Genomic DNA, 24,760 nt, shown 5'->3' with positions numbered 1-24,760 from the left:
ACGTTATAATGCCCCCACAGCTGAAAGGGTGAGCATGTTTAGTGTAATAGGGATTCAAACCCACGACCCTCAAATTACGAGTCAAGTGCCTTAACTACTTGGCCATGCCTAGTCCTTCATACTTGTTAGACCAGAGGTTTTCTTTAGGATTTACAACTTGTTAACTGAAGCATTTAATTCCATTGGAGGACTTACAACATATTCAAATACAAACTGAATTTTGTTATCTGAGAAGGACCTTAAGAGTATGCATGCTAAGTGATCAAATTAGGAATCCCTAAGATTCAGGTATAACCTTCCCTAACTTTGAACTAGAGACTAGAAGAAAAGCACCTTCTCCCATAATGTCTGACTCTTTGATTTCAATAATGTAATTAACTGACACTTTTGTAATGCATCAATGGCTGAAAGTGTAGAACGTGTTTTGTAGGATCATGTCTTCAACCTTAGACCCTTCAATTCACAGACATGTACACACATTTAAGATCCACTCCAGGGTTGTTTATCATTAGGTTAGTTAATATACCTAGTGCTAATTTTGTTGTAGAAGTTCTATATCCATAAGTGTTACATTCATGTACACATGTTTTGCTCCTTATAAATATTATGAACTACAACACTATAAAGTGTTACTGAGACAAAGTTCAAACTTTTATCTTATACATTAGTTTCCACACTCTGTCACTAAATTTATTAAATATTAATCACTCAAGACCTGAATTTAAAACTAAAATAAACACTTAATCCACCCAGAATCGAGCACAAGTTCCTTGAAACTATATAAACTTATTATTACTTTCTTAATGGAAAACCTCCGATATCACGCATAGTTATTTCAGAGGAATATTGGGAAAGTATTTGTGCTTATTTAAATAAACATGGCTTAAATCATGTCGAACAACTTGCTCACTTCTGGAATAAACTTGAATGAAAATGTTAAACAATTGCAACATTTTAGTTTCTAGGTGCAGCTGTTACCTTCCATGTGAAATTTTTCACTAAAATAATAAATTTTGTTTTGCTTTACAAAATTAATAGCTCCTACAGAATTAACACACCAAAGTGAAGGAAACGGTTCTGATTTTCAATGTATATCAAACCTGGAATCATTACTTATTCTCATCTAATAATATAAAAATTGAAAGATTTGTTCCATCATCATGGCCATTTCTAATATTATTTTCATCCTTACTCATCTGATATGTTTTATTTCTTGTGAGCAGCTGTGACACGTCTCACCATTTTCATTCTAGAGAGAATAACGATACAAGACTGGAGAAAATTTCAATTATCTTACAAAGGACACAGGAATTGTAATTATAAACTCTAGCATTCTTGGATGTTTGTTGCTTTAGGATGACACTGTGTAACACTACAGAACTTACCAGCTTCTGGCTGTTTGTTCTAGCATAAAGCCACATACTAGGTTATCTGCATTCTATCACAACAGGGAACTGAATCAGGACTGTACTATCGTAAGGGACATGGTTAAAAAAAAAACCCTCCAATTTCTTTGTCGATCTAATTTAGGGTACCTCCATTTTTTTTATTACTATTTTGTCCGTAAAATACTGACCCAGAAGACAAGCATAAGTGAACATATTAAGTTTAATTAATAAATCACAGTAAAAATAATTAACATGTTAATTACTCAATCATAGCAAATTACATCAGAATATTTTGTTTCCAAGACCTCTGGCTTTCAATGTAGTTGCTTTCAAAACTTTATGAACCCAGTTTAATTCTAAGGTGTTTTGGCCACAAAAAGATTACTTGTATTACATACATAACAAGCTTATAGTTCCAGTTGTTTCAGCTTCATGAAATACACCAATATGTCAAGAGTCAAAGGTACATTTAATGTTTCATTTACTACAACAAAGAATAAATACAACATACTACTGAGGAATCTTTCAATAAAGCAACCAAGTAAACATCTTTTTTATTGACAAAATTCACATTACATGACTTCACAAAATCTTACTATCTCTTCCAGCCATACAAAATTATTATGTAAACAAAACATTCTATTAATATCCTGTTATAATGTCTGTATAAATTAAACATTTTATGAGCATAATATCACTGTATTGGTATTAACTATACACCAATATATCTGTATGAAGTAAATACATTGTTCATATTACACCAGTATGTCTGTATGAAGTAAGTATGTTGTTCACATTACACCAGTATGTCTGTATGAAGTAAATACGTTGTTCACATTACACCAGTATGTCTGTATGAAGTAAGTACGTTGTTCAGATTACACCAGTATGTCTGTATGAAGTAAGTACGTTGTTCACATTACACCAGCATGTCTGTATGAAGTAAGTACATTGTTCATATTACACCAGTATGTCTGTATGAAGTAAGTACATTGTTCATATTACACCAGTATGTCTGTATGAAGTAAATACATTGTTCACATTACACCAGTATGTCTGTATGAAGTAAATACATTGTTCACATTACACCAGTATGTCTGTATGAAGTGAATATGTTGTTCATATTACACCAGTATGTCTGTATGAAGTAAATACATTGTTCACATTACACCAGTATGTCTGTATGAAGTAAGTACATTGTTCAGATTACACCAGTATGTCTGTATGAAGTAAATACATTGTTCACATTACACCAGTATGTCTGTATGAAGTGAATACATTGTTCACATTACACCAGTATGTCTGTATGAAGTAAGTATGTTGTTCACATTACACCAGTATGTCTGTATGAAGTAAATACGTTGTTCACATTACACCAGTATGTCTGTATGAAGTAAGTACATTGTTCACATTACACCAGTATGTCTGTATGAAGTAAATACATTGTTCACATTACACCAGTATGTCTGTATGAAGTAAATACATTGTTCACATTACACCAGTATATCTGTATGAAGTAAATACATTGTTCACATTACACCAGTATGTCTGTATGAAGTAAATACATTGTTCACATTACACCAGTATGTCTGTATGAAGTAAATACATTGTTCACATTACACCAGTATGTCTGTATGAAGTGAATACATTGTTCACATTACACCAGTATGTCTGTATGAAGTGAATACATTGTTCACATTACACCAGTATGTCTGTATGAAGTGAATATGTTGTTCATATTACACCAGTATGTCTGTATGAAGTGAATACATTGTTCACATTACACCAGTATGTCTGTATGAAGTAAATACATTGTTCACATTACACCAGTATGTCTGTATGAAGTAAATACATTGTTCACATTACACCAGCATATCTGTATGAAGTGAATACATTGTTCACATTACACCAGTATGTCTGTATGAAGTGAATATGTTGTTCACATTACACCAGTATATCTGTATGAAGTGAATACATTGTTCACATTACACCAGTATATCTGTATGAAGTAAATACATTGTTCACATTACACCAGTATGTCTGTATGAAGTAAATACATTGTTCACATTACACCAGTATGTCTGTATGAAGTAAATACATTGTTCACATTACACCAGTATGTCTGTATGAAGTGAATATGTTGTTCACATTACACCAGTATATCTGTATGAAGTAAATACATTGTTCACATTACACCAGTATATCTGTATGAAGTGAATACATTGTTCACATTACACCAGTATGTCTGTATGAAGTGAATATGTTGTTCACATTACACCAGTATATCTGTATGAAGTGAGTACATTGTTCACATTACACCAGTATATCTGTATGAAGTAAATACATTGTTCACATTACACCAGTATGTCTGTATGAAGTAAATACATTGTTCACATTACACCAGTATGTCTGTATGAAGTAAATACATTGTTCACATTACACCAGTATGTCTGTATGAAGTGAATATGTTGTTCACATTACACCAGTATATCTGTATGAAGTAAATACATTGTTCACATTACACCAGTATATCTGTATGAAGTGAATACATTGTTCACATTACACCAGTATGTCTGTATGAAGTGAATATGTTGTTCACATTACACCAGTATATCTGCATGAAGTGAATATGTTGTTCACATTACACCAGTATATCTGTATGAAGTGAGTACATTGTTCACATTACACCAGTATATCTGTATGAAGTAAATACATTGTTCACATTACACCAGTATGTCTGTATGAAGTGAATATGTTGTTCACATTACACCAGTATATCTGTATGAAGTAAATACATTGTTCACATTACACCAGTATGTCTGTATGAAGTGAATATGTTGTTCACATTACACCAGTATGTCTGTATGAAGTAAATACATTGTTCACATTACACCAGTATGTCTGTATGAAGTGAATATGTTGTTCACATTACACCAGTATATCTGTATGAAGTGAATACATTGTTCACATTACACCAGTATGTCTGTATGAAGTAAGTACATTGTTCACATTACACCAGTATGTCTGTATGAAGTAAATACATTGTTCACATTACACCAGTATATCTGTATGAAGTAAATACATTGTTCACATTACACCAGTATGTCTGTATGAAGTAAATACATTGTTCACATTACACCAGTATGTCTGTATGAAGTAAATACATTGTTCACATTACACCAGTATGTCTGTATGAAGTGAATACATTGTTCACATTACACCAGTATGTCTGTATGAAGTAAATACATTGTTCACATTACACCAGTATGTCTGTATGAAGTAAATACATTGTTCACATTACACCAGTATGTCTGTATGAAGTGAATACATTGTTCACATTACACCAGTATATCTGTATTAAGTAAATACATTGTTCACATTACACCAGTATATCTGTATTAAGTAAATACATTGTTCACATTACACCAGTATGTCTGTATGAAGTGAATACATTGTTCACATTACACCAGTATGTCTGTATGAAGTGAATACATTGTTCACATTACACCAGTATGTCTGTATGAAGTAAGTACATTTTTCACATTACACCAGTATGTCTGTATGAAGTAAATACATTGTTCAGATTACACCAGTATGTCTGTATGAAGTGAGTACATTGTTCACATTACACCAGTATATCTGTATGAAGTGAATACATTGTTCACATTACACCAGTATGTCTGTATGAAGTGAATACATTGTTCACATTACACCAGTATGTCTGTATGAAGTTAATATGTTGTTCACATTACACCAGAAAGGTATGAAGTGAATATGTTGTTCACATTACACCAGTATGTCTGTATGAAGTAAATACATTGTTCACATTACACCAGTATGTCTGTATGAAGTTAATATGTTGTTCACATTACACCAGTATGTCTGTATGAAGTGAATACATTGTTCACATTACACCAGTATGTCTGTATGAAGTAAATACATTGTTAACATTACACCAGTATGTCTGTATGAAGTGAATATGTTGTTCACATTACACCAGTATATCTGTATGAAGTGAATATGTTGTTCACATTACACCAGTATATCTGTATGAAGTGAATATGTTGTTCACATTACACCAGTATATCTGTATGAAGTAAATACATTGTTCACATTACACCAGTATATCTGTATGAAGTGAATATGTTGTTCACATTACACCAGTATATCTGTATGAAGTAAATACATTGTTCACATTACACCAGTATGTCTGTATGAAGTGAATACGTTGTTCACATTACACCAGTATATCTGTATTAAGTAAATACATTGTTCACTTTACACCAGTATGTCTGTATGAAGTGAATACGTTGTTCACATTACACCAGTATGTCTGTATTAAGTAAATACATTGTTCACTTTACACCAATATGTCTGTATGAATATGTATCAAATACACCATGAAACAATTTATCAAAATTATATTTCTACTGTTGGGGTTTTACTGTACAGGAAATCTAATATTCATCTTTAAATGTTTTTAAAGTCTGAAATACCTTCATGCATTAAAAGCCACTCTTTGACCTTGTTGAGTGTACCATTAGAATACAGCCCCAAAGAGCCATTGGTTCTGATAACTCGATGACAGGGTACAAGAAGTTGTATGGGATTATTCCTCATTGCTGAGCCTACAGCTTGAGAAGCATTAGGATTTCCTGTCAACTTAGCTAATTCTCCATAACTAATTGTGCATCCAACAGGAACTTGTTCTGCCAACGTCTTCCACACTTTCTCACGATAAGAGCCTAAGTGTAAAAATAGATTATAATGTTGTAAGCAGTGTAAAAGTAATTTTCAAAGTCTGATCACTGTCAGGGTTTTATGTACATGAGTGTGTTAAGGATCCTTCTACAGTAAATGTCTGTGACTTGTTGGTGACAAATTCAAACAATAAATGTACAGCACACAATCCACTTGCTTTAAAATAAAATACTTAAAACAAATGTATATACAAAAATTCTTTATACTATAGGATATCAAAGTTTCATCTAAAAGTCTAAGTAATTCTCCTTCCTTGTCTACAATGCTAAAATAAGGGGTTCGATTCCCCTCGATGGACTCGGCAGATAGCCCGATGTGTCTGTGATATAAGAAAACATACACTCCTTTTTTGTCAAACGTCCACACAGACTACTTCAATTAATTTAGAATCCAATTAAAAAGACAAATTATTCCCCTTATCCCTGTTAAAATGTACAATTCATTGTAAAGTATTGGCTGTTCCAACTAATCACTCACATGACAGTTAACTTGACCTTCTCTAACTTTTCTCTGACTGAACTTCAATTACTTTTTCTTTGGTAAGCTGCACTCATTAGTAACTGATATCTTGTTCACTGAGGACTGAAACTCCCTATAAACTATGTGATGTGATGATACAACAATACTGAATTAAGTTAACCAGGAAAATGCCAAAGATTTGAGGAATGTGAAATCAACAAAAGTTGTAAAGCCTAGACAACAACGTAATTGTAAATACAACATATGACTTGTACAGAGATACACAATGAAGTTCATCACAACTTACTTTCAAAACAATCCATTTTCAACACTCCTGTATTAAAAACTAAACAATAATTAAATATTAAGTCACAAAATAAATAATAAAACTTATTTTAGTCTGAAAACTACTTTTTCCAGTTAGAAATTACTAACACGTTAGCTCCCACATGATCCACAAATTACTAAACATTAGCTCCTACATGATCCACAAATTACTAAACATTAGCTCCCACATGATCCACAAATTACTAAACATTAGCTCCCACATGATCCACAAATTACTAAACATTAGCTCCCACATGATCCACAAATTACTAAACATTAGCTCCTACATGATCCACAAATTACTAAACATTAGCTCCCACATGATCCACAAATTACTAACACATTAGCTCCTACATGATCCACAAATTACTAACACATTAGCTCCTACATGATCCACAAATTACTAACACATTAGCTCCTACATGATCCACAAATTACTAACACATTAACTCCTACATGATCCACATGATAATCTTCCAGTGAGACTCACATGACACATTGGTAAGACATGCTCTATTTTCTTTTTAAAGGGATATTTATTGGCTGGGACACAATAGCTACATAAACACTCTTCCTACAAAAAAGTAATTGTAGAATGACCAGGGAGACTCTGGAAAATATGAGCAAAATTGGCTTGGGAGCCAACGTGTTAAATAGATAATTATTAAACTTGTAGTAAGCCTAAAGCTTTAAGTATTTTCAATCATATACAGGTCATAAACTTGTACATGAGATATACTGAATTAACCTGGAAAGGTTAGTTTTCTTTTCACTATAAAAGAGCTGCAAAAGTCAAGCATGCAGTTTTGTTTTCACATAGAAGAATGTGTGTAAATATTTGAATGTAGATAACACCTCACCTGAAACTGAACTGATACAAGAACAAAGAGGTGGCATGGAACCCTTTAAGGCCTCTTGAGGGTTAGCGAAGTACACTTTTAACCATTCTATACATAGTAAAGCAGGTTTGTAGGTGTAGCCATTATCACTCCACTGTTGACCAATTAGTTTCACTGTCATGCTTGAAGAGAGGTTTGAGGAACAGTTTATTATAATAACAAGACACTAACAACATTATGATTAAAATTCATATGTCAGTTAGTCTAAGTGTCAGTAATATCTGATATTGTTTTGGTCTTGTCCTCTAGAGAGAGACAAATTGAAATATTGCATTATGCATATTTAAACTACTTGTAAAAGAAATGATTTATCAAACACACCAACATTACCAGCAGGTTTTATGTACTAAAATGTTTGACACTGTGCTATTATCGGTTCAGTTTATCATGTTACTGTGTTACCTTTATTTCAGAGTAAATTTATGATATGAATGAATTTAGGCTCAAAACTACTTAGGTGTTACAAAGCAATGCACTTGAAATTTGTTACAATGTATTTAAAAAAAATACATTTCAAAATAAACTTTCAGTGGGTTATAACCTTTTCACTAACATACTGTATATGCACATGACTAGCACAACCAGCTTACAGTGCCTTACTCAAATAGCTGAAATCATTATAATTTCAGTAATCTTAGTACCACTGACTTTTGGGATGAATTTAACTTCAACTAGCCTAAATTTATTATTCTATAAAATAAGATAGTTTAAATGTAGATACTGTACACTAAATCTACTCCATAATATAGAATATGTTTTTCCATAAAATTTAAAAACTGACACCATATGGAAAGACATTCTTCTTTAACGTACATATAACACCTACAAATGTCACTAATTGTGTTCTTAGGAATTGTCACACATAGTTAGGAGATTGATTGATTTTACACATAATTCTTCAAAGTGGGTCTTACAGATTTCCTGTATATTAGTCATAAGGATAGAGATGTTGGATATCATGGTTTCCTTTTTTATGTGATGAAATGACAACTGACATTTGGGAGTATAGAAGAGATTAGAGTTTATAATTCCAAACTGTGGTGAATCATTTTTGTAATTCTCACATGTCAGAAACTTCTGAACAACTTGTTTCTTGATTCAGTTTACCCAACCTGAAGTAGGAACAAAGTGGTATTCACTATACAATGTTTTGTCTAACCACATATCACCGAGTTGTTTCACTATTTTATTAACAAACTGTTTCACTGGCCCTTGTGTGCATGTGGTTTCTTCCTTTTTAGTTGAATTAAATATATCCACACTGTTATCACTGTTTGGACAATTATTCATTTGTTAAAGTTTCATCCTAAAAAAATACCATAATGTTGTAAATACATTGCATAGTACAGTTTGAGAAAGATAGTAATTTGTGATGGACATCACAATGAAACATTCTGCAGTGTCTATTGTTTTATTCATAGAATTATAATCAGAGATTTAGTATCAAAGGTTCCCATTTATTACTCTATAAATTAAAATTATATATATAATAATGTGAGAGTTATAAATGGGTTTGGTTTTTTTTGTAAAGTTACATATATTTTTTCAAATTTAATACAGTCATTGATAAAAGTATAACAGGATATTCATTCATCCAAATCAGAATTAGCTATTCAGGTCACCAAGACGAAGTAAACTTACACTGTATAATTATGATTTGTTCTCTAGTATAAACTACAACTTCTGTGTTTACTTGTACAATGCTAAAGTTAAATACAATAATTCATATAAGCTGTGGTTTTCTGTCTTCATTGTTAGATTTTTTGCTCTTACCACAGTTTCTATTCTCTTTCACACCTTATAACAATAAGTTGCATGGTTATATTTAGATATGTTCATGGTATACATTCTTTCCTCCTTGTTACAAAGAGATGTTAGTGTCAAACATTAGCCATACTCAAACAGTGCTGTCCAAAAGTGTTAGGACAAAGTCAAAAATCAGATTTCAGGCAACTTTCAAAGAACAACAGAAGGTAAATCACAGGTGAAAAAAATCAACATTTGATTAGCCTTCATACTTAGTACAACAGTAACTCAGTGGAAGTGTTTGAGTTACAACAGTTGATTACCCTTCATACTTAGTACAACAGTAACTCAGTGGATGTGTTTGAGTTACAACATTTGATTACCCTTCATACTTAGTACAACAGTAACTCAGTGGATGTGTTTGAGTTACAACATTTGATTACCCTTCATACTTAGTACAACAGTAACTCAGTGGATGTGTTTGAGTTACAACATTTGATTACCCTTCATACTTAGTACAACAGTAACTCAGTGGATGTGTTTGAGTTACAACATTTGATTACCCTTCATACTTAGTACAACAGTAACTCAGTGGATGTGTTTGAGTTCAGTAAACAGTTAATATATTGTGTGTCCTTTTGTTTTAATAACTACAAAGAGTCTTTCATCTATTGTTGCATCATATGTAATCAAAGTGTCTTTTGTGATTTTACTCCAAGTGTCTAATATATTTCCATAGAAAGTTTCTTTGGGAGTAACTTTTGACATATAAAGACTTTTATCTATCACACCCCAGATCTGCTCAATCAGGTTGAGATTGGGGCTCTGTGGGGACCATTGCATCATTTGAAAGATCTCAGCTGCTCTGTCTTAGCTAAGTAATTTCTGCATAGGCTGAATGAGTGTTTTGGGTCATTACCTTATTGACAGTAGAATTGTTTATGAATAATATGCAAACCATTGGGTATACCATTACCACACTTGTGCTGACCCATTATTACATTACCCATTGGCTATACTGTTACCACACTTGTGCTGACCCATTATTACATTACCCATTGGCTATACTGTTACCACACTTGTGCTGACCCATTATTACATTACCCATTGGCTATACTGTTACCACACTTGTGCTGACCCATTATTACATTACCCATTGGCTATACTGTTACCACACTTATGCTGACCCATTATTACATTTATTTTGGAAATATCTCTCATCAATTCAGCAAGAAAACACTCCAAAACCATCACACTGCCTCTCTCATGTTTCATGGTGGGTGCTGTGTATTGAAGTAAGTATGTTTTACCTCGGCTGTGGTTTTAACCAAAGATTTCAAACTTGAATTTGTCCATTAACAATCCAGTTTTTGTATTTTTTTTTTTAGAGATTTCAGTTTCTTGAGAATACTTGACGATCAAAGTAAAGGTTTTTTAATTGGTACATGACATGACCAAATGTTTCAATGTCTTTATCTTTTAGATACTGTAGTTCTGGACACTATTCTGTCATTCAGTACATGGTTATTTATTGCGTGTTTGAAATCAGTGATAGTCTTCCTTCTATCCCAGAGGAGACACTTGACCTCAGTATTATTGAGTTTAGGTGTTTTGTCTCTTCTTTTCCTATTTTCAAATTTATTTGCCTCAGTCTCACGATCTAATGTGTAGTTGACAGTGTTTGGAGAGCACATTAAGTCTGTAGCAATCTGTCAAAGTGTTTGACCAACATCACATTAATATATCTCAGAACAGCTGGTATGGGTATTAACACTTAATAATAAAGCAGAGAACAACATTTAAACTTTCCTAGGTCATTAACCAAAAGATGACCTAGCAAGGTCAAAACATTGTTCTCTGCTTTATCAGTAAAAAATGTTAATACCCTTACCAGTTGCTCTGAAGTACATTTTATATCAAGTATTTCTCATCATTAAGAAGAACAACATCACAAAGCTTTTATGTAAACCCTCTAATGACAGTTTTCAGTGGTTTATAGTCTGTGACATCACAACAAAATGTTACACATATTATACACTTTTATCAAGGTTTATATTTGGAGTACTATTAAACTGATTTCTTCTAGCATATACTAGTACCATGTGCTAGCTCTAGTTATCACAGACCTTAAATGTGATCTGGCAGAACCCTTATGACATGCACTTGGTACAAGTATGATAGAATTCTATAGAATGATAAGTATTCTTATCCTGGCTCATTCAGTTATCAACAGGGATCAGTGAAGATGTTGAATGATACATTCTCTAATGGAATGGAATAATTAGCCCCATAAAGTGGAAATAACAACAAAATATTCTATGGTACTAATTCTTTTCACACAACTGTGTAATTTCAACAATAATGCACAAATGAGTCTGTTTTATCCAATAATAATGTAGTCCTCCCTGATGAGCACTGTGTGGTGAAGAAGAAACCATAATATCACCATACCATTCATACCTAGTACATTACAATTACTCATGGTGGCTTACCTTCTTTCAAAGGTCAACATTTAATGGTTCTACAACATTTTCTGGTTCTCCCTGCTTGCAAAACTTTCCTAATTCAAGCAATTCATTTTATAACGCTATCTAGCTAAGTGAGTCTCTGCCTACATCACAGTTTTACCCATTGGAATATCTGTAAATTTTTATTTAGTTCTAACTGCACATCAAAAATAGCTGTGCTTCCATTTTGCACAGACTTACATTAGTTGGTTTTGACAAGTTACAGTCCATTCTCATTAGTTTCTCATAATTTGTAACACCACATTTCTTCCAATTGTCGGTTTGTTCACCAAACAAGGCCCACGTGTCCACCCCATAAAAAAACAAGTGACTACATAACATTTCAGCTGTACATGTTCAAATGAAGCTGCCAAACAATGCTGTCCTTGGTAAAGACTTCTTTAACATCAACAGTACTGCCAACATTCCTTTAACAAATTTAACACTGTCAAGTACACAAGACATTCAAAGCAAATATAGATCTCCAATGCAAATAAGTACAAAAGCCATGATAACAAAAACAAATTAAGAGAGTTCTACATCATATAATTAAAAATATTAGACTTCTGTTAAGCCTATCAAGATTATGCTGGTTGACTAAATACAAGACTTATGCTTTAACATTTCAAACACCAATTATGCATTGCTGCAGAAGCAAATATGTTTTCTGATGAGAATTATTTTAAATTATCTAAAAATTAAATAAAATTATATGTGCACTAAACAATAACATATTTATATCAAAATAACTCTTAAAGATTTAATGACTTATGGTCTAAGATGGTGAAATATTTTTCTAAATGTAACAAGTAATTAAACTAAGAACAAATGATTTCATACATGTCACTTTCAAATAGCCTAAAATAGAACTCAGTGGTTTGGTTTATCAAGAGTTTTGTGCAAAGCTGCACAAGGGTTATCTGCACAAGCCTTCCTTAATTCAGCAGTGAAAGACCAGGGTGAGGGTAGCTGGTTATCGCCTCCCACTGCCAACATTTGGGCTACTCCTTTTATCAATAAATAGTAGGACTGATCATCACATTATTATTCCCCCATGCTGAAAGGGCAACCATGTTTCTTGGGATGAGGATCTGAACCTGCAGACTGTGAGTACAGTTCTTTAGCCACCTGGTCATGCCACAGTGTGAAACATGTTAAAAAATCATTTAGACCAATCTTTGGCTTTTCCTTTTTGTCTTCTGTGATGAAGGGTTTTATCCTATTACCAATGTTAATCAGTAAAACTCAACTGTTATTTTTATCAGTTGGAGGAATGAAGATATACAGTTTATAAAACCCACATTAGAAAAGTATGACTCATTTCAGTTTTAGAGAAAAAAGTGCTAATAATGTTAATAAGTTTTAGTAAACACAAGTTTGTAAACAGACAAGAACTAAAATAGAAAACATTTTCAGTGTAACTCATATAAATGTTACATAAAAAAAAATAATCTCTGAATGTTGTTAAAATATGTAGACAATAATTATTAACAAATTAAGGATGTTAGCAAGATAAATTTTAGTAGTGAAAATTAATGATTTTTGAATGAAATTGTATTAAACTTAGTATCAAATAGTAATAATAGTGTATGTTGAAAGGTCATTAGAATTAGCAGCAAGGGGAATAATAACTTTCTTTAAAACATAAATCATGTGGAAACTTGATACTTAAACATCAAACTAATAAGTCTGTTCTTTTGTATTCATTACTGAAAAAGATACCTTCTATTTAAAGGGAACATTAGTAGCAAATTATATTCACGTGGTACACCTTCCATTTTCTCTATTACTTCACTGGTTAGGATTAAGCTATGATATATAGTTAATAATACATAAAAGGAAGAGAGATTGTAATTTTGAGAGCTACAAAAAATCTCTTTAAATGCAACTGATGAATGTATTAAGTGAACAAAATGTCAGCAATGGATATTTGTTTATTTCTTTAATGTTTTCTAAAACAAAGATAAATCACTTATGGTTCATAAGCCTTTTCTTTTCCAGTATCAAATAGTTGAGTTGTATAAAAAGTCACATTTTCACACTATATTTTAAATGTAACATCATAAGAAACTAGTCTGACATCTTGTACACCTTAAAATTATCAAAAATATTCAAAAACTGTGTAGTTCTAGTTATTAATTAGTAAAAAACCATGTAGTTCTAGTTATTAATTCGTAAAAACCGTGTAGTTCTAGTTATTTAGTAAAAACCGTGTAGTTCTAGTTATTAATTAGTAAAAAACCATGTAGTTCTAGTTATTAATTAGTAAAAAACCGTGTAGTTCTAGTTATTAATTAGTAAAAAACCGTGTAGTTCTAGTTATTAATTAGTAAAAAACCGTGTAGTTCTAGTTATTAATTAGTAAAAAACCGTGTAGTTCTAGTTATTAATTAGTAAAAACCGTGTAGTTCTAGTTATTAATTAGTAAAAACCGTGTAGTTCTAGTTATTAATTAGTAAAACCATGTAGTTCTAGTTATTAATTAGTAAAAACCGTGTAGTTCTAGTTATTAATTAGTAAAACCGTGTAGTTCTAGTTATTAATTAGTAAAAAACTGTGTAGTTCTAGTTATTAATTAGTAAAACCGTGTAGTTCTAGTTATTAATTAGTAAAACCGTGTAGTTCTAGTTATTAATTAGTAAAACCGTGTAGTTCTAGTTATTAATTAGTAAAACCGTGTAGTTCTAGTTATTAATTAGTAAAACCGTGTAGTTCTAGTTATTAATTAGTAAAAAACCGTGTAGTTCTAGTTATTAATTAGTAAAAAACCGTGTAGTTCTAGTTATTAATTAGTAAAAACCGTGTAGTTCTAGTTATTAATTAGTAAAAACCTTGTAGTTCTAGTTATTAATTAGTAAAAAACCTTGTAGTTCTAGTTATTAATTAGTAAAAAACCATGTAGTTCTAGTTATTAATTAGTAAAAAAACATGTAGTTCTAGTTATTAATTAGTAAAAACCGTGTAGTTCTAGTTATTAATTAGTAAAAACCGTGTAGTTCTAGTTATTAATTAGTAAAACCGTGTAGTTCTAGTTATTAATTAGTAAAAAACAGTGTAGTTCTAGTTATTAATTAGTAAAAAACCGTGTAGTTCTAGTTATTAATTAGTAAAAAACCATGTAGTTCTAGTTATTAATTAGTAAAAAACCATGTAGTTCTAGTTATTAATTAGTAAAAAACCATGTAGTTCTAGTTATTAATTAGTAAGAACCGTGTAGTTCTAGTTATTAATTAGTAAAAACCGTGTAGTTCTAGTTATTAATTAGTAAAAAACCGTGTAGTTCTAGTTATTAATTAGTAAAAACAGTGAAGTTCTAGTTATTAATTAGTAAAAAATCATGTAGTTCTAGTTATTTATTAGTAAAAACCGTGTAATTCTAGTTATTAATTAGTAAAAACCGTGTAGTTCTAGTTATTAATTAGTAAAAAACCATGTAGTTCTAGTTATTTAGTAAAAACCGTGTAGTTCTAGTTATTAATTAGTAAATCATGCTATAGCTGATAATTTTTTTTATTTCTAAAATCCTTTAATAACAAAAACTACAGAAAAATTCTTCCACAAAGGAAATACATGGAGGGATGGCTTGTATCAATCCTTCTAGAAGAATGCAAACAAGATGGTAGGGATGGCATTTGTATCATCTCTACATAATAACATAGACATACAGTGTAGTAAAGTGTTAAAAGGCAAAAACCAAAATTACACTTAATTGTGATTAAATAGTGATATATATATACGATAATTACTGCCTGTGTTACTACATAGAGATTATCTAAATACCACCCTACTATCTTGTTTATGTTGTTTTCCAACAACTGATATTAGCCATCCCAACAATTCCTTTTATTGAACATTTTTATTTACTTATTTTTCAATGCAGTGCAGGCCATGGCTAGGTGGTTAAGGCACTTGCCTTGTAATCCGAGGGTTGCAGGTTCAAATCCCCATCACACCAAAAATGCTTGCCCCTTTTAGCCATAGGGGCATTATAATATGATGGTCAATCCCAATATTCGTTGGTAAAAGAGTAGCCCAAGAGTTAGCAGTGGGTGATGATGACTAGCTGGCTTCCCCCTAGTCTTACGCTGCAAAATTAGGGACGGCTAGCGCAGATAGCCCTCGTGTAGCTTTGTGTGAAATTCCAAAACAAACAACCAAACAAAACAATGCAGTGCTTCAGTAGACACAGAAAGGTTGTAATTATAACCAAGTTATAAATACACTGAGATTTACTGTTTATCTACTTTTGGCTGGTAATTCCTGTTTCACTCTGTACTTGAGTATTTTAAGGAACATGAAACTTCTGTAAGAAAGTTAACTTCAAGGGTAATATCATTATTTACATAAGAATTACGATTCACTTTTAATCACCACTAATTACTAATAATACTATTCAAAACAGACACTTCATTTGAAACTATATCACCTCAACAAAATTACCTGACACCACTGTTTAGATTTTTGAGTAATGTAATAAAACAGAAACAAAATAAAGAACAAGAAATTCCAATTTTCCCCTATGATATTTAGAGATGTCCCCAGCATTTATCACTCAGTCATTACATATATATGTTGTTATAAAAGGAAACACTGTCAAGTTCTGATGACCTATTGAAGAGATAGTTAAAATCTTGTTTCGAAGAACAATCCAAGCCATCCCTATATTGACTGTTCAATAACACGTATGCTTTGGTTACATAAATTCTGGATTTGTGTTACGAGAGCTGTATATCATTACTGATGTGATGATACAACAGGTGTTACAATAGCAGGATTATATGATATGCATCATGATGCTTGTTATATTTGTGTTTGAAAATAAGACAAGATAAAGTCAATGATAAACTGGTCAGTGGTGAAAATCCTGATTAATTCTTCTAGTCAGATAAACTACTTACTACTCTCTACTGTCTCTGATTCAGACTTTCTTTTTTAATGTGTAAAATAACAATCAGATAAGACACTAAACATAAAGATATACAATTTGAGGAAACAGGATATACTTATATATTCTTCAGTGTAAGAATCCACTTTGACAGTTTCTGTAAGTGACATTACAACATAGTTGTGACTGAGAATTCTGACTTTACTACACGTGTAGTACTTGTGATAATTTTTAGGGATTAATTAACTTTCTGGGATATTGTGATGCACTCAAGACGTGGATATCTTGTTAAACAAGTAACTGTACACACAGCTAACAACATCAATTTTACTGGGAATATTTTCAAAAGTAAACCCAAAACTTGAGTGCTTTAGAATAGTTGATTAGTTATAGTCACACATACAAGAGTTTATTGGTGATTGTGACATATAAACTGAAAAACAGTCAAGTATTTGAAAGCATTCAAGTTTTGGGTCTCATTTTGAAAATATTACAACTTTTGTCGGTGATCCTGTGTGATAACTACTTAACCTGAATTTTGCTAAAAAATATTTCAATTTTGACTACAAAGAAGCCTGCGTGTCAAGTCTTACCTGGTTTTATTATTAAACCTCTTTAAAACCACTGCGTGTCAAGTCTTACCTGGTTTTATTATTAAACCTCTTTAAAACCATTGCGTGTCAAGTCTTACCTGGTTTTATTATTAAACCTCTTTAAAACCACTGCGTGTCAAGCCTTACCCGGTTTTATTATTAAACCTCTTTAAAACCACTGCGTGTCAAGTTTTACCTGGTTATATTATTAAAACTCTTTAAAACCACTACGTGTCAAGTCTTACCTGGTTTTATTATTAAACCTCTTTAAAACCACTACGTGTCAAGTCTTACCTGGTTTTATTATTAAACCTCTTTAAAACCACTGTGTGTCAAGTCTTACCTGGTTTTATTATTAAACCTCTTTAAAACAACTGCGTGTCAAGTCTTACCTGGTTTTATTATTAAACCTCTTTAAAACCACTGTGTGTCAAGTCTTACCTGGTTTTATTATTAAACCTCTTTAAAACCACTACGTGTCAAGTCTTACCTGGTTTTATTATTAAACCTCTTTAAAACCACTGCGTGTCAAGTCTTACCTGGTTTTATTATTAAACCTCTTTAAAACCACTGCGTGTCAAGTCTTACCTGGTTTTTATTTTTAAACCTCTTTAAAACCACTGCGTGTCAAGTCTTACCTGGTTTTATTATTAAACCTCTTTAAAACCACTGTATGTCAACTCTTACCTGGTTTTATTATTAAACCTCTTTAAAACCACTGCGTGTCAAGTCTTACCTGGTTTTATTATTAAACCTCTTTAAAACCACTGTATGTCAAGTCTTACCTTGTTATATTATTAAAACTCTTTAAAACCACTGCGTGTCAAGTCTTACCTGGTTTTATTATTAAACCTCTTTAAAACCACTGTGTGTCAAGTCTTACCTGGTTTTATTATTAAACCTCTTTAAAACCACTGCGTGTCAAGTCTTACCTGGTTTTATTATTAAACCTCTTTAAAACCACTGTGTGTCAAGTCTTACCTGGTTTTATTATTAAACCTCTTTAAAACCACTGCGTGTCAAGTCTTACCTGGTTTTATTATTAAACCTGTTTAAAACCACTACGTGTCAAGTCTTACCTGGTTTTATTATTAAACCTGTTTAAAACCACTACGTGTCAAGTCTTACCTGGTTTTATTATTAAACCTCTTTAAAACCACTGTGTGTCAAGTCTTACCTGGTTTTATTATTAAACCTCTTTAAAACCACTGTGTGTCAAGTCTTACCTGGTTTTATTATTAAACCTCTTTAAAACCACTGCGTGTCAAGTCTTACCTGGTTTTATTATTAAACCTGTTTAAAACCACTGTGTGTCAAGTCTTACCAGGTTTTATTATTAAACCTCTTTAAAACCACTGTGTGTCAAGTCTTACCTGGTTTTATTATTAAACCTCTTTAAAACCACTGTGTGTCAAGTCTTACCTGGTTTTATTATTAAACCTCTTTAAAACAACTGCGTGTCAAGTCTTACCTGGTTTTATTATTAAACCTGTTTAAAACCACTGTGTGTCAAGTCTTACCTGGTTTTATTATTAAACCTCTTTAAAACCACTGTGTGTCAAGTCTTACCTGGTTTTATTATTAAACCTCTTTAAAACCACTGTGTGTCAAGTCTTACCTGGTTTTATTATTAAACCTCTTTAAAACAACTGCGTGTCAAGTCTTACCTGGTTTTATTATTAAACCTCTTTAAAACCACTGTGTGTCAAGTCTTACCTGGTTTTATTATTAAACCTCTTTAAAACAACTGCGTGTCAAGTCTTACCTGGTTTTATTATTAAACCTGTTTAAAACCACTGTGTGTCAAGTCTTACCTGTTTTTTTTTTTTTTTTAAAAGGATATTGTTGAATTTATGAACAGAAATTTCAATTTAGAAGAAAAATACTTATTTGTTTGTTCAACAGAATAACAAGTTTCAAATCAACTTAAATAAGTCAACTGAATAATATATAACACACTACATTAAAACAAACTTGACTTCTTCCTTTTAATAGATTTGAGTCAGTTTCCCAACTTAAGTCATTCTTTCATCATAAAGACTTACAAAATAACTTTTGAAATCATGAACTCACTCAGTTGTATAGGGACAGTTATTTAAAGAGTACCAGTATTTTATTGTGGCTTCTAAAGTGAGCACACAGAACCACATACAAAAATTGTAATGGTTTCCAGACATACAACACAAGAACTTTAATAGTACATTATTCATTCTTCACTCTTCTGAAGAACAGCGAAATATTCCAAAGTGTTGTGTTTTGGGTCTTGTTGAGAAACCATTATTGTTTTATTATCTAACTCACACGATGTGTTCTCTCATGTTCCTCTTGTATAAAATCACTAGGCACGTCACCATAACAACCAGCGACACACAAAATGTCAAAGATGAAATCTGTTCATAAATAATTACAGTTACTCCTTTTATACTTACTTTGATTCAGGATGGAAGTTAGCATCTGTGACATCATCCACCTGTCCTACTGTGTGAAGGCCTTTTGGGCAACTTGTGATGACAATGTTTCCTATGGGGCTACTGACAGTGTACGAATTTGTTGGGCCATTTCGCAAACATTAGATCTTGACTTCAAGCGGTCTCTTCTCTTGTTGGCAGCCAACTTGTTAAATTTTTCCATATTTCTATGATTCTGCAACAAAGATAGGAGTAGTTTCAAGTGATGTTATAACATAAAAAATACCTCATAAAGAGATGTTTCATACTAGTTTATAAAATTTACATTACATCTGGTAATGAAAAAACATTAAAAAATATATATACACTAATTCCAACAGTATTGCAGCATTTTACCAAAAACAAAACTTCATTTTATGTAGATTGCAAATTTTCATATTAAACATGTGATATCTTTAATCACAGAACTTAAAGTAATTCCCAGCTTAATAGTTGTAGTTACTGTCACGCACTGTAAGTGTAATTATACTTACATTTCTGTAAAACACGTCATATCATGAAAACCAGTATCTAAATTCTGAACGTAGAATTTTATTTAGATATATGCCTCCAAACTCAAATTAGCAATGCTAACTTTGAAGAATATTAATCGGATTTCTCAGAAGCCATATGCTTATATAATCTAAAAACACATACTAATATCTATATTTGTGTAATTACCTTCACATTTACTTAAAAATTAGTCATGAAAAAACTCGCTCATAAAATAGACTACAGCTTACACTTAGTATTTTCATACAAGTACAGAATTCTTGTTAAACTATATTTATAGCGATGTTGCAACATGTGCATTCACAAGTTTCGTACATACGATTTTAATTTTTAGAAAATAAACTGCGTTCTTGAGTTGTATCTAGTAATTTTAAGTTTTAACGTTTCAGAAGTGACTGTTACAAAGTTGTTACAAATAACAGATGCATACCTTCATGCTTTAGTAATAAGTTATAGATACACTTAAATTTAAGTTATAGTGATAATTTAGCATAGTTAATACATAATTATCAACCCTAACTGTCTCAACGTTATTTAACCTGCAATACTCTAAAATTAAGTGCATAAAGTTAATAAAGTACAACAGCTTGTTCTCGTCTTTTTTCACTATTTGTTTTTCAATAAGCAATCTGTCAATAAAATTTAAAAATAAACAGCAATCAAACGGCACTTACTAACTTTCAGTTGCGTACTTGTTGCATTAAAACGTCTTTAGGGGTCAACTAATAATTACTTACGTAATAAAAAGATCATAAGTCGTAAAATCAAATCCTCAGTTGTAACGCGATACAGCTGAAAACAAATATACTTATAAAATAAGTTTATGCTAACATTCATTTTTAATTATACAAGTTTAATTAATTAAGTTTCTGAAAAACATTATTATTATTGTACAGTAAAATTCAGAGACGATTTGTTTTGAAGTTTCAAAAGTTATAAAAACCAAAGTTTTTTGCATGTAATAAACCGTTTTTTATTTCTATATTACAAAATACGATATAGAAAGCAACGTGTATTTATTTACCAAACCTTCCTTGTACAGGGTGACCCGTAAGTCCCTACCCATCCATAAGTTATTATGTTATATTCAATTACGCATGTATTATAAATTTGTTTTTTTTTTTTCATATAAATATGGCTGATGTAAGCCCATTTACAGCTGAAGAGCGTATTGTGACAAGTACGTGCGTACATGAGCGCAAGAATACTGGTGACACCCTGGATACATAAGATATATGGATGGGTAGGGACTTACGAACCACTCTGCAGATTATCGTATCCGATAGCAACCACTTAACTTAAAATTTTTATATTTCCTACATTACAAAAATATGCACTTAAAAGTTAAATTTCTAACATAAAGAAATGTAATTATTACACACGATAACTATAAAAATTTGTGTGCCAATATCTCGAAAGAAAAGATTTCTTGAATTATCTTAAGTGTACCTTATGTTCACCTGAAACATGATTTTAATAAAAATTCCCAATACGAGTTATAATCACTGTAACTTTCTTCGTTATAACTTATGGCGATAAGTGTAACCAGCTGACATTAATAAATCGAAAACATAATAATCCGCTCAATCCATATTATTATCCAAATTTATTTGATAATAGTTATTGTTTATTGAAAATACAAACTTGTATAAATTTTGACTTGCAAGGAATCTTCATTTGAAACCTTTGTTCACTGATAAATGTATGACATATAAGTGTAATAAATTTAATAAAATAATCTACCCTGAAATTGGAAAAAAAAAAAAAAAATAAGTACGGCATTTTATGAAAGAATTTGTCTGACTTTAATAACTTATATAATGTCTTATATTCATGCATTAATATATATTCTGGTTTGGGTTTCACTCGATCTTGTTAAATAATTGCTATATGTTCAACTTCATTATTATTGACGTGTATTGAAAATTATATTAAAAAAATAACGAAATTATAGGTTTGATAAGTTTTAGTTAATACAGATTGTTCTACAAGAAAATTTAAAAACGGAACACACAACCTTTTTTAAACCATTAAGTTTTACTAGGAGATATTTTAAACAAATAATCAAGCATATTTTAAAATTAAATGACGTTTATATTTAGTTCCTATATCTTAATAGTGTACTTTGTTTTCGATCATCTGGTATAAACTTTTAAATGATTTAATAAAAATAATGTAAGGACCAAAAATCAATTAATTTCTTTAACTACGTTTGTTACAATCTATGGTCATTGGTAGACCCAACTTCACCGACAATTATCTTAACAGACACTTTAAATTTGATGTACGCCTAACTTACTTACATAGTTGAAGAAATTTCTTGTTAATCGCTCGCTAACAAACACGTTGACTACTTAAATTGTACAGAAGTAGACACAATAACTATCATTGTTTAGCTCATTGACTGACACTTAACTGAATCAATTATTAACTCACTACTGTACTGAATGAACTTACAATAATATTTTTAAGTCAGTAATCATTTTTGTACTTACTACGAGAAGCTTCTAGATAATGCTTCATCATTACGCAATGACAAGCAAATTAACATCTCAATTAAAATAGTAAAAATATAGATTACAGCAATATTACACATAAGTATTGAAGATTAGTTGAAAGATTAATCTAGAGGGCGATATCTATGTAAAACATTTTATTTATTTATTTATTAATACAAGAACGATGTCATATTTACAATAATTTGATTGTACAACATAGGACTAATTCTTTGAGCACCATTAAACATTATTTATTTTCCATTATGTTTTTTTTTCATAATAACCAATTGCTGGGTCAATTACAGAAACAGTCAAAGACAAAAATAATGTTTAGTGTCTTATGTACAGTTACGCATGGGGTAAGTTGGGTAAGCGGCAAATTTACAGACTTATAACGGTGACATCCAGGGTTTGATTCTTTGAGACAGGCAAGTTATACTGCAGTAATAAATAGCCCATTGTGTAGTTTTATACTAACAGAACAACAAGAACGCTGGAAAAATAAGACATTTTACAAATTTCACGAGTCTAGTTTGTTCACCTCTACACTAAAATGACGACTTCATTCTAAGAGCTAGTTCAACGGTAGATAATACAATCAATGTTAACTTTAATATCGAAACTCTTTACATGCATTTAGAAGCAAATATCCCTGTTTCCTTAAAAGAAGTGTGGCGAAGAAGGAAAATCTTATTTCTTTTTACTGTCTTTGAAGCTTTAAAACAAGACCACAAATCACATTTTATGGTATGATAACGGTCATTTAATTATAAAGGATTTTGTAAAAAACAATATTACCTTCGGTTTTATTTTTACTTTTGAATTAAAAATGTTTCTTTAAAGCTAAAATAAACGTTACTGCACTTAACTGTATCATTTTATCTATTACTTCATGTTTAATATTATGTTGTGAAAACATTAATTCTAAAAAGTTACGAGTAGGAGAAAAAATAATGTTATCTTGTTTGTTTTAGAATAAAATCACATTTGGCGATCTCTTGTGTCCATCACAGGAAACGGAATCAGGATTTCAGTGTTGTAAGTTCCTACCTTTATGTTTTTCTGCAGGGAGAGGGGTTTGAATCCCCGTTACACTAAACATGCTTGCGCTTTGAGCCGTAGGGGCGTTATAATCGAACAGTCTCACTATTTGTTGGTAAAAGAGTAGCCCAAGAGTTGGCGGTGGATGGTGTTGACTTGATTCCTTCCCTCTAGTCTTACAATGCTAAATTAGGGATGTTTTGTGCAGATAGCCCTCGTGTAGCTTCGCGCGAAATTCAAAAAACAAACTACAGGGTGACAAATTTAATTTACCTGTTCTGTATTGACTTCTTACGATTGTTTAAACTTAAACGTGGTAAGGTATTTATTATTTTAAACATAATCCACTTAACATAAATTGCCTCATTTACTTGATATGCTGAAGTTTTAGTTTTTTAAATCCTAATACCATTTCAGGGAACTTGACGATTAGCAACTGTAATAAGCTTAAATGCACTTACCAAAACTGAAAACTCTCGTGGAATTTAGTCTTATTATCGGCGAATCGCACTTTTGTTTAGTCATTGTACCCTTGTATGCGTGAACAAGAATGGGTGTAAGTGCGTCTTTTACACGCGAAGGTTTTATATGTGATACTTATAAAGAGTTTTGTGATTTATAAAATTGATTTAAAAGTAATCAGTAGAAGTAATCGATGGTCAACTGCAGAACTATTAATCTTATACAAAATATGGT

The 24,760-nt window shown here is 31.4% G+C and overlaps 1 protein-coding gene across 6 annotated transcripts; it reads right to left on the bottom strand.

The window, feature by feature from the left end:
• Positions 1 to 1,906: 1,906 nt before the first annotated feature.
• agt (O-6-alkylguanine-DNA alkyltransferase) lies at positions 1,907 to 23,039 on the bottom strand. 6 transcript variants are annotated; one of them, XM_076453016.1, is made up of 4 exons: positions 23,021 to 23,039; positions 19,995 to 20,208; positions 7,796 to 7,956; positions 1,907 to 6,133 (listed from the first exon to the last, which is right to left on the bottom strand). In XM_076453016.1, the coding sequence occupies exons 3-4, from the start codon at positions 7,953 to 7,955 to the stop codon at positions 5,859 to 5,861; spliced, it is 435 nt and encodes a 144-aa protein (XP_076309131.1). In that variant the 5' UTR covers position 7,956; positions 19,995 to 20,208; positions 23,021 to 23,039; the 3' UTR covers positions 1,907 to 5,858. The 6 variants fall into 6 exon arrangements, with proteins under 6 accessions (XP_076309131.1, XP_076309130.1, XP_076309126.1 ...); XM_076453015.1 differs by lacking the exon at positions 23,021 to 23,039 and adding an exon at positions 22,829 to 22,969; XM_076453011.1 differs by lacking the exon at positions 23,021 to 23,039 and adding an exon at positions 21,200 to 21,291.
• Between the last annotated feature and the right edge of the window lie 1,721 nt (positions 23,040 to 24,760).

The sequence above is a fragment of the Tachypleus tridentatus genome, chromosome 9, assembly GCF_004210375.1.
Source record: "Tachypleus tridentatus isolate NWPU-2018 chromosome 9, ASM421037v1, whole genome shotgun sequence".
Lineage (NCBI taxonomy): Eukaryota > Metazoa > Arthropoda > Merostomata > Xiphosura > Limulidae > Tachypleus > Tachypleus tridentatus.
The sequence above is the reverse complement of the archived record's forward strand: the minus strand, read 5'-3'. Positions and strand labels throughout refer to the sequence as shown.